Source organism: Salmo salar, chromosome 15, assembly GCF_965601325.2.
Source record: "Salmo salar chromosome 15, fSalSal1, whole genome shotgun sequence".
NCBI lineage: Eukaryota > Metazoa > Chordata > Actinopteri > Salmoniformes > Salmonidae > Salmo > Salmo salar.
The window spans coordinates 73261499-73274952 of NC_138305.1; the positions used below are offsets into that span (position 1 = coordinate 73261499).

At 40.4% G+C, this 13454-nt stretch overlaps 1 protein-coding gene across 1 annotated transcript in view; it reads right to left on the reverse strand.

Moving 5' to 3' along the window:
* Nucleotides 1–266: 266 nt before the first annotated feature.
* The window catches only part of LOC106572254 (DNA (cytosine-5)-methyltransferase 3B), a 62109-nt gene continuing 48921 nt past the window's right edge, over nucleotides 267–13454 (reverse strand). Inside the window, exons 21-22 of the mRNA XM_082962029.1 lie at nucleotides 11550–11668; nucleotides 267–2428 (exon numbers count right to left, since the gene is read on the reverse strand). Coding sequence (XP_082818155.1) covers nucleotides 2287–2428; nucleotides 11550–11668 — 261 coding nt within the window. The 3' untranslated portion in view covers nucleotides 267–2286. The remainder of the gene's footprint in view (nucleotides 2429–11549; nucleotides 11669–13454) is intronic.

The window sequence follows — 13454 nt, forward strand, 5'->3', positions numbered from 1 at the left end:
TGCTATTTCACTGGCTGTTGAATAGTGTGTCCCACATACCCAAGAGAGGTTAAACAATTTAAAGGCAATGCTACCAAATACTAATTGAGTGTATGTAAATATATATATATATATATATATATAGTGAAATATATATAGTGAAAAATATATATAGTGAAAAACGCATATATATTTTTTTTTTGATGCCTAAAGGGGTCCTAAAATTCAAAATCAAATAGCTAAATGATCCACAGTATGACCTTCTTAAAACAATTCCATATGTCAGCTTAGAATGAAGGCTTTTTATTGAATAAAAGTAACATATACTGAGTACACAGACATACTTTCTTGCTGCTTTTTCAAAAAGTGCACAAGAAGTACAAAAATAGCAGACTGGTCTTTTTGAATTGCTTGTACTTCAAACCACAAGTGTAGATTAAAAAAGGTTAATGAAAAAATGCTGAAAGCACAATGAAAGTACAGTACTACTGGAGAAAGTATTTTTCACAAAAGATAAATCATACACATCTAACATTTGTCGAAGTTGCAAATCTAACATCCACTGACAATAAAAAAATCCTATTGATTAAAATCAAGTTCTAAAATGCTCTATAAAATGATAAATGTGAAGCAAGCCTAAAATACAGTATATTGTGCTACTATTTCAGATACTGTTGCAAAAAAGCAGAATATCTGAGTATATTAAACTAAACATTTTAAAGGTACAGTCATAAAATTATAGAAAAAACTTTTAGAATATTCAAAATCATAAGCATGACATTCAGCAAACATTTAAAAGGATACAGTAGTGATAAAGCATGTAAACGATTTATGTATTTTGGCATCTTAGTAAAAAATAACCTTTGAAGTAAAGCAACTGCTGGTTATGTCATGGACATACAACCAGTGTGTAACTGAAGTAGCTCTTTGAACATACTGATAAAAGGCACCCTGAATGAGTGAGTATTATTAAGTAGTACTCAGTGAGTACAGACAACTCAAAAACAAATAACTGGCAGGTCTCCACTGTGCACATATGATATGTCAAATCTGTTAAATGTCCAGTATTTAAAAAACTGAATAGCAAACTGTACACATTCAATTACCAAATCAAAAAAGGGCTACAAATGTAGCCAAAATGAGTAGACAAAAAGTGTATATTGTACTTCAATCTGAAGTCCAGAGTACTTTAATGTGAGGTGAGGCATATCTATGCCCCTTACTGGGGGTTATCAACTGCTGAAATTCACAGATTTAAAAATATTAATTTAAGATGACATTAGGACAGTCAAACTCCCAGTCCAATCAAATACTGTTAAATCCTGTAAACATTTGCATATATACAGTATAACAATGAAGTATAAAAGTTCTATAAAACATTCCAGTGACTAAAAAATAAGTGTAAAATGTTTTTGTTGTTGTTTTTGAACAGATGACCAAGGTGTTTTTTTTTAGATGCCCTGGATGATGAGGTAATGCCCAGTTATTTTTGGTGAAAAACTTCCAGTTCAAAAATATGGATATCTTAGAACAGTAGCAGATGACAAATGTCAAAATGTCCAATATTGAGATGTCTTTACATGTCTTTGCATTGATTTTACAGTATTTAAAAAAATATATATTTGGATATGGCTGAGAATGGATTCTTCTTCAGTCGCATTGGCATTTGGGAGAAGAACATGTATATTTCCCAACCCTGACTATATTGACATAAAAATGAAAAAAAAACAAACATTTCTACTCATTCATAAAGAGATCTAAATCAATTTAAGAATATATATAAATCAGCGTGGCATCAAAATATGTTTGACCCCCCCAAAAATGGTGATCACAACAAAACCAGTCAAAGACAACATAAGGGGAAGTCATTAATTAAAAAAAAATAAAAGCAGTGTTTAAAACCTTAAAACCCTAAAATAATACTTTCGCTACCAGGGGATAACTTGGCATTGGCACTTCTGATTGACCGTCAGTGGTATTTTCCATGTCACACTCAGCACAGCCTTTTGCTACAGGGAAGGCTATAGGAGCCGGACCCTCAAATGATCCCCCTATGGCAGGGCTGGTTTCGCTCAGTAGAAGCAGGTTTGGCTCCTTGATTGTAGGGTATTTTTCAAGTGTGTTGGATGAAAACACCTAGGCTGAACGGAGAGGGGTGAGAGCAGAGTCACCATTTGTACTCGCCCAGTCTTGTGTCCTCCTGCTCTTCCAGAAGGGGCCCTCCCCTACCATTACCTACACAGCCTCATGATTGGAGAAGATCAAGGTGGGGTGTGGAATGGATAGAGTGATGGATCAGGGAGGGAATTATTCACATGCAAAGTAGTCCTTCAGTGGGGCAAACAGGTGTCTGATGACGGGTACGCTCCAGGATCTGCCCAGCAGCTTCTGCCTGGCACCGCGACCCATGTTGGACACATCTGTGTAGTGGACTGGGAAGCCAAAGATCCTTGAGGAAACAGATGATCAGAACAATGGTGTATCACAAGGTGTCCCACAAGGCTCAGTGTTAGGTCCATTACGGTTTAGTATTTGAACTCAGATTTCACTGTTATGCAGACACAAATCTACATCCACACAAAACACCACCACTCTGCAACCCCCATGTTGTTGACTATCTCTGTGAAGTGAAAACTTTTAAAAACTAAATGGCGACAAAACTCATGGGCCCCATCTCCCTCATCAAGAAACTGGGTGAACTCAAAATGGAAATCGACGGCTTCACCATCCAATCCAATTCCACAGTCAGGAACCTTGTTGGTGTTACATTTGACCCCACTCTGTCATTTGTACCCCACATCCGAAACATCACTAAGTCAGCCTTCTTCCACCTCCAAAACATCTCACAACTCGGACCCTCTCTCACTGACCCCAATGTTGAAACCCTCATTCACACCTTTGTTTTCTTCCGCCTGGACTACTGCAACGCCTTTCTCTATGGACTGCCCGCCAAAACACTGGACATACTTAAACGCGTTCAAAATTCAGCTGGACTATTCCTCACACACACCAGACCCTGAGACCACATCACTCCCACTGGCTCCCAATTCAATACAGGATCATCTTCAAATTGCTCATGCTCACCTACAAAGCACTCACATACCTCACTTACAATGGACTGGCACCCACCGACCTCACTTACCTCCTGCACCCCTACACTCCCATATGTTCACACCAAAGACACCTCTTCAGACAGGCTTACCCAGATTCTCTGTTGTCTTAGTTATTATCCTCTGTCTAGTTCACTTCCCTGGTTAGTCTGTCATCATGTTTAGTGTTCCCCATGGTTAGTCTGTCATCATGTTTAGTGTTCCCCCTGCTTAGTCTGTAATCATGTTTAGTGTTCCCCTGGTTAGTCTGTCATCATGTTTAGTGTTCCCCATGGTTAGTCTGTCATCATGTTTAGTGTTCCCCCTGCTTAGTCTGTTATCATGTTTAGTGTTCCCCTGGTTAGTCTGTCACCATGTTTAGTGTTCCCCCTGGTTAGTCTGTCATCATGTTTAGTGTTCTCCCTGGTTAGTCTGTCATCATGTTTAGTGTTCTCCCTGGTTAGTCTGTCATCATGTTTAGTGTTCTCCCTGGTTAGTCTGTCATCATGTTTAGTGTTCCCCCTGGTTAGTCTGTCATCATGTTTAGTGTTCTCCCTGGTTAGTCTGTCATCATGTTTAGTGTTCTCTATGGTTAGTCTGTCATCATGTTTAGTGTTCTCCCTGGTTAGTCTGTCACCATGTTTAGTGTTCTCCATGGTTAGTCTGTCATCATGTTTAGTGTTCTCCCTGGTTAGTCTGTCATCATGTTTAGTGTTCTCCCTGGTTAGTCTGTCATCATGTTTAGTGTTCCCCCTGGTTAGTCTGTCATCATGTTTAGTGTTTTCTATGGTTAGTCTGTCATCATGTTTAGTGTTCCCCCTGGTTAGTCTGTCACCATGTTTAGTGTTCTCCCTGGTTAGTCTGTCACCATGTTTAGTGTTCTCCATGGTTAGTCTGTCATCATGTTTAGTGTTCTCCCTGGTTAGTCTGTCATCATGTTTAGTGTTTTCTATGGTTAGTCTGTCATCATGTTTAGTGTTTTCTATGGTTAGTCTGTCATCATGTTTAGTGTTTGCTATGGTTAGTCTGTCATCATGTTAAGTGTTTGCTATGGTTAGTCTGTCATCATGTTTAGTGTTCTCCATTGTTAGTCTGTCATCATGTTTAGTGTTCTCCCTGGTTAGTCTGTCTTCATGTTTAGTGTTCTCCCTGGTTAGTCTGTCATCATGTTTAGTGTTCTCCCTGGTTTGTCTGTCTTCATGTTTAGTGTTCTCCCTGGTTAGTCTGTCATCATGTTTAGTGTTCCCCCTGGTCAGTCTGTCATCATGTTTAGTGTTCTCCCTGGTTAGTCTGTCATCATGTTTAGTGTTCTCCATGGTTAGTTTGACATTATGTTTAGTGTTTTCTATGGTTAGTCTGTCATCATGTTTAGTGTTCTCCATGGTTAGTCTGTCATCATGTTTAGTGTTCTCCCTGCTTAGTCTGTCATCATGTTTAGTGTTCCCCCTGGTTAGTCTGTCACCATGTTTAGTGTTCCCCCTGGTTAGTCTGTCATCATGTTTAGTGTTCTCCCTGGTTAGTCTGTCATCATGTTTAGTGTTCTCCCTGGTTAGTCTGTCATCATGTTTAGTGTTCTCCCTGGTTAGTCTGTCATCATGTTTAGTGTTCTCCCTGGTTAGTCTGTCATCATGTTTAGTGTTCCCCCTGGTTAGTCTGTCATCATGTTTAGTGTTCTCCCTGGTTAGTCTGTCATCATGTTTAGTGTTCTCTATGGTTAGTCTGTCATCATGTTTAGTGTTCTCCCTGGTTAGTCTGTCACCATGTTTAGTGTTCTCCATGGTTAGTCTGTCATCATGTTTAGTGTTCTCCCTGGTTAGTCTGTCATCATGTTTAGTGTTCTCCCTGGTTAGTCTGTCATCATGTTTAGTGTTCCCCCTGGTTAGTCTGTCATCATGTTTAGTGTTTTCTATGGTTAGTCTGTCATCATGTTTAGTGTTCCCCCTGGTTAGTCTGTCACCATGTTTAGTGTTCTCCCTGGTTAGTCTGTCACCATGTTTAGTGTTCTCCATGGTTAGTCTGTCATCATGTTTAGTGTTCTCCCTGGTTAGTCTGTCATCATGTTTAGTGTTTTCTATGGTTAGTCTGTCATCATGTTTAGTGTTTTCTATGGTTAGTCTGTCATCATGTTTAGTGTTCTCCCTGGTTAGTCTGTCACCATGTTTAGTGTTCTCCATGGTTAGTCTGTCATCATGTTTAGTGTTCTCCCTGGTTAGTCTGTCATCATGTTTAGTGTTCTCCCTGGTTAGTCTGTCATCATGTTTAGTGTTTTCTATGGTTAGTCTGTCATCATGTTTAGTGTTCCCCCTGGTTAGTCTGTCACCATGTTTAGTGTTCTCCCTGGTTAGTCTGTCACCATGTTTAGTGTTCTCCATGGTTAGTCTGTCATCATGTTTAGTGTTCTCCCTGGTTAGTCTGTCATCATGTTTAGTGTTTTCTATGGTTAGTCTGTCATCATGTTTAGTGTTTTCTATGGTTAGTCTGTCATCATGTTTAGTGTTTGCTATGGTTAGTCTGTCATCATGTTAAGTGTTTGCTATGGTTAGTCTGTCATCATGTTTAGTGTTCTCCATTGTTAGTCTGTCATCATGTTTAGTGTTCTCCCTGGTTAGTCTGTCTTCATGTTTAGTGTTCTCCCTGGTTAGTCTGTCATCATGTTTAGTGTTCTCCCTGGTTTGTCTGTCTTCATGTTTAGTGTTCTCCCTGGTTAGTCTGTCATCATGTTTAGTGTTCCCCCTGGTCAGTCTGTCATCATGTTTAGTGTTCTCCCTGGTTAGTCTGTCATCATGTTTAGTGTTCTCCATGGTTAGTTTGACATTATGTTTAGTGTTTTCTATGGTTAGTCTGTCATCATGTTTAGTGTTCTCCATGGTTAGTCTGTCATCATGTTTAGTGTTCTCCCTGCTTAGTCTGTCATCATGTTTAGTGTTCCCCCTGGTTAGTCTGTCACCATGTTTAGTGTTCCCCCTGGTTAGTCTGTCATCATGTTTAGTGTTCTCCCTGGTTAGTCTGTCATCATGTTTAGTGTTCTCCCTGGTTAGTCTGTCATCATGTTTAGTGTTCTCCCTGGTTAGTCTGTCATCATGTTTAGTGTTCCCCCTGGTTAGTCTGTCATCATGTTTAGTGTTCTCCCTGGTTAGTCTGTCATCATGTTTAGTGTTCTCTATGGTTAGTCTGTCATCATGTTTAGTGTTCTCCCTGGTTAGTCTGTCACCATGTTTAGTGTTCTCCATGGTTAGTCTGTCATCATGTTTAGTGTTCTCCCTGGTTAGTCTGTCATCATGTTTAGTGTTCTCCCTGGTTAGTCTGTCATCATGTTTAGTGTTCCCCCTGGTTAGTCTGTCATCATGTTTAGTGTTTTCTATGGTTAGTCTGTCATCATGTTTAGTGTTCCCCCTGGTTAGTCTGTCACCATGTTTAGTGTTCTCCCTGGTTAGTCTGTCACCATGTTTAGTGTTCTCCATGGTTAGTCTGTCATCATGTTTAGTGTTCTCCCTGGTTAGTCTGTCATCATGTTTAGTGTTTTCTATGGTTAGTCTGTCATCATGTTTAGTGTTTTCTATGGTTAGTCTGTCATCATGTTTAGTGTTTGCTATGGTTAGTCTGTCATCATGTTAAGTGTTTGCTATGGTTAGTCTGTCATCATGTTTAGTGTTCTCCATTGTTAGTCTGTCATCATGTTTAGTGTTCTCCCTGGTTAGTCTGTCTTCATGTTTAGTGTTCTCCCTGGTTAGTCTGTCATCATGTTTAGTGTTCTCCCTGGTTTGTCTGTCTTCATGTTTAGTGTTCTCCCTGGTTAGTCTGTCATCATGTTTAGTGTTCCCCCTGGTCAGTCTGTCATCATGTTTAGTGTTCTCCCTGGTTAGTCTGTCATCATGTTTAGTGTTCTCCATGGTTAGTTTGACATTATGTTTAGTGTTTTCTATGGTTAGTCTGTCATCATGTTTAGTGTTCTCCATGGTTAGTCTGTCATCATGTTTAGTGTTCTCCCTGCTTAGTCTGTCATCATGTTTAGTGTTCCCCCTGGTTAGTCTGTCATCATGTTTAGTGTTCTCCATGGTTAGTCTGTCATCATGTTTAGTGTTCTCCCTGGTTAGTCTGTCATCATGTTTAGTGTTCTCCCTGGTTAGTCTGTCATCATGTTTAGTGTTCTCTATGGTTAGTCTGTCATCATGTTTAGTGTTCTCCATGGTTAGTCTGTCATCATGTTTAGTGTTCTCCCTGGTTAGTCTGTCTTCATGTTTAGTGTTCTCCCTGGTTAGTCTGTCATCATGTTTAGTGTTCCCCCTGGTTAGTCTGTCTTCATGTTTAGTGTTCTCCCTGGTTAGTTTGACATTATGTTTAGTGTTTTCTATGGTTAGTCTGTCATCACGTTTAGTGTTCTCCATTGTTAGTCTGTCATCATGTTTAGTGTTCCCCCTGCTTAGTCTGTTATCATGTTTAGTGTTCCCCCTGGTTAGTCTGTCATCATGTTTAGTGTTTTCTATGGTTAGTCTGTCATCATGTTTAGTGTTCTCCCTGGTTAGTCTGTCATCATGTTTAGTGTTCTCCCTGGTTAGTCTGTCATCATGTTTAGTGTTCCCCCTGGTTAGTCTGTCATCATGTTTAGTGTTCTCCCTGGTTAGTCTGTCATCATGTTTAGTGTTCTCTATGGTTAGTCTGTCATCATGTTTAGTGTTCTCCCTGGTTAGTCTGTCACCATGTTTAGTGTTCTCCATGGTTAGTCTGTCATCATGTTTAGTGTTCTCCCTGGTTAGTCTGTCATCATGTTTAGTGTTCTCCCTGGTTAGTCTGTCATCATGTTTAGTGTTCCCCCTGGTTAGTCTGTCATCATGTTTAGTGTTTTCTATGGTTAGTCTGTCATCATGTTTAGTGTTCCCCCTGGTTAGTCTGTCACCATGTTTAGTGTTCTCCCTGGTTAGTCTGTCACCATGTTTAGTGTTCTCCATGGTTAGTCTGTCATCATGTTTAGTGTTCTCCCTGGTTAGTCTGTCATCATGTTTAGTGTTTTCTATGGTTAGTCTGTCATCATGTTTAGTGTTTTCTATGGTTAGTCTGTCATCATGTTTAGTGTTCTCCCTGGTTAGTCTGTCACCATGTTTAGTGTTCTCCATGGTTAGTCTGTCATCATGTTTAGTGTTCTCCCTGGTTAGTCTGTCATCATGTTTAGTGTTCTCCCTGGTTAGTCTGTCATCATGTTTAGTGTTCCCCCTGGTTAGTCTGTCATCATGTTTAGTGTTTTCTATGGTTAGTCTGTCATCATGTTTAGTGTTCCCCCTGGTTAGTCTGTCACCATGTTTAGTGTTCTCCCTGGTTAGTCTGTCACCATGTTTAGTGTTCTCCATGGTTAGTCTGTCATCATGTTTAGTGTTCTCCCTGGTTAGTCTGTCATCATGTTTAGTGTTTTCTATGGTTAGTCTGTCATCATGTTTAGTGTTTTCTATGGTTAGTCTGTCATCATGTTTAGTGTTTGCTATGGTTAGTCTGTCATCATGTTAAGTGTTTGCTATGGTTAGTCTGTCATCATGTTTAGTGTTCTCCATTGTTAGTCTGTCATCATGTTTAGTGTTCTCCCTGGTTAGTCTGTCTTCATGTTTAGTGTTCTCCCTGGTTAGTCTGTCATCATGTTTAGTGTTCTCCCTGGTTTGTCTGTCTTCATGTTTAGTGTTCTCCCTGGTTAGTCTGTCATCATGTTTAGTGTTCCCCCTGGTCAGTCTGTCATCATGTTTAGTGTTCTCCCTGGTTAGTCTGTCATCATGTTTAGTGTTCTCCATGGTTAGTTTGACATTATGTTTAGTGTTTTCTATGGTTAGTCTGTCATCATGTTTAGTGTTCTCCATGGTTAGTCTGTCATCATGTTTAGTGTTCTCCCTGCTTAGTCTGTCATCATGTTTAGTGTTCCCCCTGGTTAGTCTGTCACCATGTTTAGTGTTCCCCCTGGTTAGTCTGTCATCATGTTTAGTGTTCTCCCTGGTTAGTCTGTCATCATGTTTAGTGTTCTCCCTGGTTAGTCTGTCATCATGTTTAGTGTTCTCCCTGGTTAGTCTGTCATCATGTTTAGTGTTCCCCCTGGTTAGTCTGTCATCATGTTTAGTGTTCTCCCTGGTTAGTCTGTCATCATGTTTAGTGTTCTCTATGGTTAGTCTGTCATCATGTTTAGTGTTCTCCCTGGTTAGTCTGTCACCATGTTTAGTGTTCTCCATGGTTAGTCTGTCATCATGTTTAGTGTTCTCCCTGGTTAGTCTGTCATCATGTTTAGTGTTCTCCCTGGTTAGTCTGTCATCATGTTTAGTGTTCCCCCTGGTTAGTCTGTCATCATGTTTAGTGTTTTCTATGGTTAGTCTGTCATCATGTTTAGTGTTCCCCCTGGTTAGTCTGTCACCATGTTTAGTGTTCTCCCTGGTTAGTCTGTCACCATGTTTAGTGTTCTCCATGGTTAGTCTGTCATCATGTTTAGTGTTCTCCCTGGTTAGTCTGTCATCATGTTTAGTGTTTTCTATGGTTAGTCTGTCATCATGTTTAGTGTTTTCTATGGTTAGTCTGTCATCATGTTTAGTGTTTGCTATGGTTAGTCTGTCATCATGTTAAGTGTTTGCTATGGTTAGTCTGTCATCATGTTTAGTGTTCTCCATTGTTAGTCTGTCATCATGTTTAGTGTTCTCCCTGGTTAGTCTGTCTTCATGTTTAGTGTTCTCCCTGGTTAGTCTGTCATCATGTTTAGTGTTCTCCCTGGTTTGTCTGTCTTCATGTTTAGTGTTCTCCCTGGTTAGTCTGTCATCATGTTTAGTGTTCCCCCTGGTCAGTCTGTCATCATGTTTAGTGTTCTCCCTGGTTAGTCTGTCATCATGTTTAGTGTTCTCCATGGTTAGTTTGACATTATGTTTAGTGTTTTCTATGGTTAGTCTGTCATCATGTTTAGTGTTCTCCATGGTTAGTCTGTCATCATGTTTAGTGTTCTCCCTGCTTAGTCTGTCATCATGTTTAGTGTTCCCCCTGGTTAGTCTGTCATCATGTTTAGTGTTCTCCATGGTTAGTCTGTCATCATGTTTAGTGTTCTCCCTGGTTAGTCTGTCATCATGTTTAGTGTTCTCCCTGGTTAGTCTGTCATCATGTTTAGTGTTCTCTATGGTTAGTCTGTCATCATGTTTAGTGTTCTCCATGGTTAGTCTGTCATCATGTTTAGTGTTCTCCCTGGTTTGTCTGTCTTCATGTTTAGTGTTCTCCCTGGTTAGTCTGTCATCATGTTTAGTGTTCCCCCTGGTTAGTCTGTCTTCATGTTTAGTGTTCTCCCTGGTTAGTTTGACATTATGTTTAGTGTTTTCTATGGTTAGTCTGTCATCACGTTTAGTGTTCTCCATTGTTAGTCTGTCATCATGTTTAGTGTTCCCCCTGCTTAGTCTGTTATCATGTTTAGTGTTCCCCCTGGTTAGTCTGTCATCATGTTTAGTGTTTTCTATGGTTAGTCTGTCATCATGTTTAGTGTTCTCCCTGGTTAGTCTGTCATCATGTTTAGTGTTCTCCATGGTTATTCTGTCATCATGTTTAGTGTTCTCCATGGTTAGTCTGTCATCATGTTTAGTGTTCTCCCTGGTTAGTCTGTCATCATGTTTAGTGTTTTCTATGGTTAGTCTGTCATCATGTTTAGTGTTTTCTATGGTTAGTCTGTCATCATGTTTAGTGTTCTCCCTGGATTGTCTGTCTTCATGTTTAGTGTTCTCCATGGTTATTCTGTCATCATGTTTAGTGTTCCCCCTGGTTAGTCTGTCATCATGTTTAGTGTTCTCCCTGGTTAGTTTGACATTATGTTTAGTGTTTTCTATGGTTAGTCTGTCATCATGTTTAGTGTTTTCTATGGTTAGTCTGTCATCATGTTTAGTGTTCTCCCTGGATTGTCTGTCTTCATGTTTAGTGTTCTCCATGGTTATTCTGTCATCATGTTTAGTGTTCCCCCTGGTTAGTCTGTCATCATGTTTAGTGTTCTCTATGGTTACTCTGTCATCATGTTTAGTGTTCTCCCTGGTTAGTCTGTCATCATGTTTAGTGTTCTCTATGGTTAGTCTGTCATCAGGTTTTTTATACTTATTTAATATGTCATTGTATTGCTATTTATCCTGCTGATTTTCTTGTGTATGTAAAGTGACTTCGGGTGTCATGGAAAACGCTTAAAATAAAATGTATGATTATTAGCATTAAAATGGCATCAGAGGGCATTGTGGGCAGAGTTGGGTCTCATTCATTAGTGCACACAGTAGCAAAACATTTTGCAACAGAAAACAAAAACGAGCTACAGACAAGTTCCGGTAGTCCCTCCTTGTTTCAGTCTGTTTTCTTTTGTTTGGTGCCTAGTGACATGACCCAGGAATGTGATTTGACATTGTTTTTTAACAGAGGCACCACAGTTAAAAAAGGTAGAGGGCGCACTTGGGACAAATTAGTCCCAAGAGAGTGGCACAGTGAGATTAGAGTTGTGGTTCTAGGTCTCACCTCTCCAACTCGGTGCACCACAGGATGTCCTCTTTGCCGTTCATCATGACGGGGAAGTGCTGGTCTTTGCCCTGCTTGATAGAGTTAGAGCGCGTGGTGATGGTGCGCACCTTTCCAAACTACCAGACAAAGAAAATGCACACTCATATTAATACACTTTATGTGTGTGTGTACACACACACACACACACACACACACACACACACACACACACACACACACACACACACACACACACACACTGCATTCGGAAAGTCTTTAGACCCCTTGACTTTTTTCACATTTTGTTACGTTACAGCCTTATTCTAAACTTTATTAAATCGTTTTCCCCCCTCAATCTACACAAAGCAAAAACACGTTTTAAAAAATTGTTGCAAATTTATGAAAAATAAAAAACAGAAATACCATATTTACATAGGTTTTCAGACCCTTTGCTATCAGCCTCGAAATTGAGCTCAGGTGCATCAGGTTTCCATTGATCATCCTTGAGATGTTCCTACAACTTGATTGGAGTCCACCTGTGATAAATTCAATTGATTGGATATGATTTGGAAAGGCACACATCTGTCCATATAAGGTCCGACAGTTGACAGTGCATGTCAGAGCAAAAACCAAGCCATGAGCTCGAAGGAATTGTCCGTAGAGTGCCGAGACAGGATTGTGTCGAGGCACAGATCTGGGGAGCGGTTCCAAAAAATGTCTGCAGCATTGAGGTTCCCCAAGAACACAGTGGCCTCCATCATTCTTAAATGGAAGAAGTTTGGAACCACCAAGACTCATCCTCGAGCTGGCCGCACGGCCGAACTGAGCAATCAGGGGAGAAGGGCCTTGATCAGGAAAGTGAACAAGAACCCGATGGTCACTCTGACAGAGCTCCAGAGTTCCTCTGTGGAGATGTTAGAACCTTCCAGAAGGACAGCCATCTCTGCAACACTCCACTACCGTAAATTCCGGACTATAAGCCGCTACTTTTTCCCCACGCTTTGAACCCCGCGGCTTTAACAATGACGCGGCTAATATATGGATTTTTCCCGCTTTCAATTTCTTTTCTTCCAAAAAACACATTCTGTGACGTGCTCAGTTTTTTGGCAGCATGAAGCTTTCATTAGACCAATGAAATTGCCGAACGGGTTAAGGTCAAACAACCTTTTTGTTTACTGTTTACATTAAATCGAGCGCTCTCAAACTTCCCATCATTCTGATTACGGTAGTCATTTTGTCACCCTCATCATGGCAAAGACACGGAGAAATGCATATGATGCAGCTTTCAAGTTGAAGGCGATTGATCTGGCTGTTGGAAAAGGAAATAGAGCAGCTGCTGCACGGGAGCTTGGTCTTAATGAGTCGATGATAAGACGTTGGAAACAGCAGCGTGAGGAATTGACTCAGTGCAAAAAGACAACTAAAGCTTACTGCTAATTTTTTATTTTTTGTTACAAGCCGTGTTTCGTTAAAGCCTATTTATTTTTGTTACAAGCCTTGATTTGTTAAAGCCTATTTATTTTTGTTACAAGCCGTGTTTCGTTAAAGCCTGTGTAAAGTTCATTTGTTTCAATGTACCGGTAGGCACCTGTGGCTTATAGACAGGTGACTAACGATATTTTGACTAACCATATTTTGTGGGTGCGGCTTATATTCAGGTGCGCTTAATAGTCCGGAAATTACGGTATTTAGACCTTTATGGTAGAGTGGCCAGACGGAAGCCACTCCCCAGTAAAAGGCACATGACTGCCCGCTAGGAGTTTGCCAAAAGGCACCTAAAGACTTTCAGACCATGAGAAACAAGATTCTCTGGTCTGATGAAACCAAGATTGAACTCTTTGGCCTGAACGGAGCTAAGTAGAGCGAGATCCTTGATGAAAACCTGCTCCAGAGCGCTCAGGACCTCCGACTACAGCGAAGATT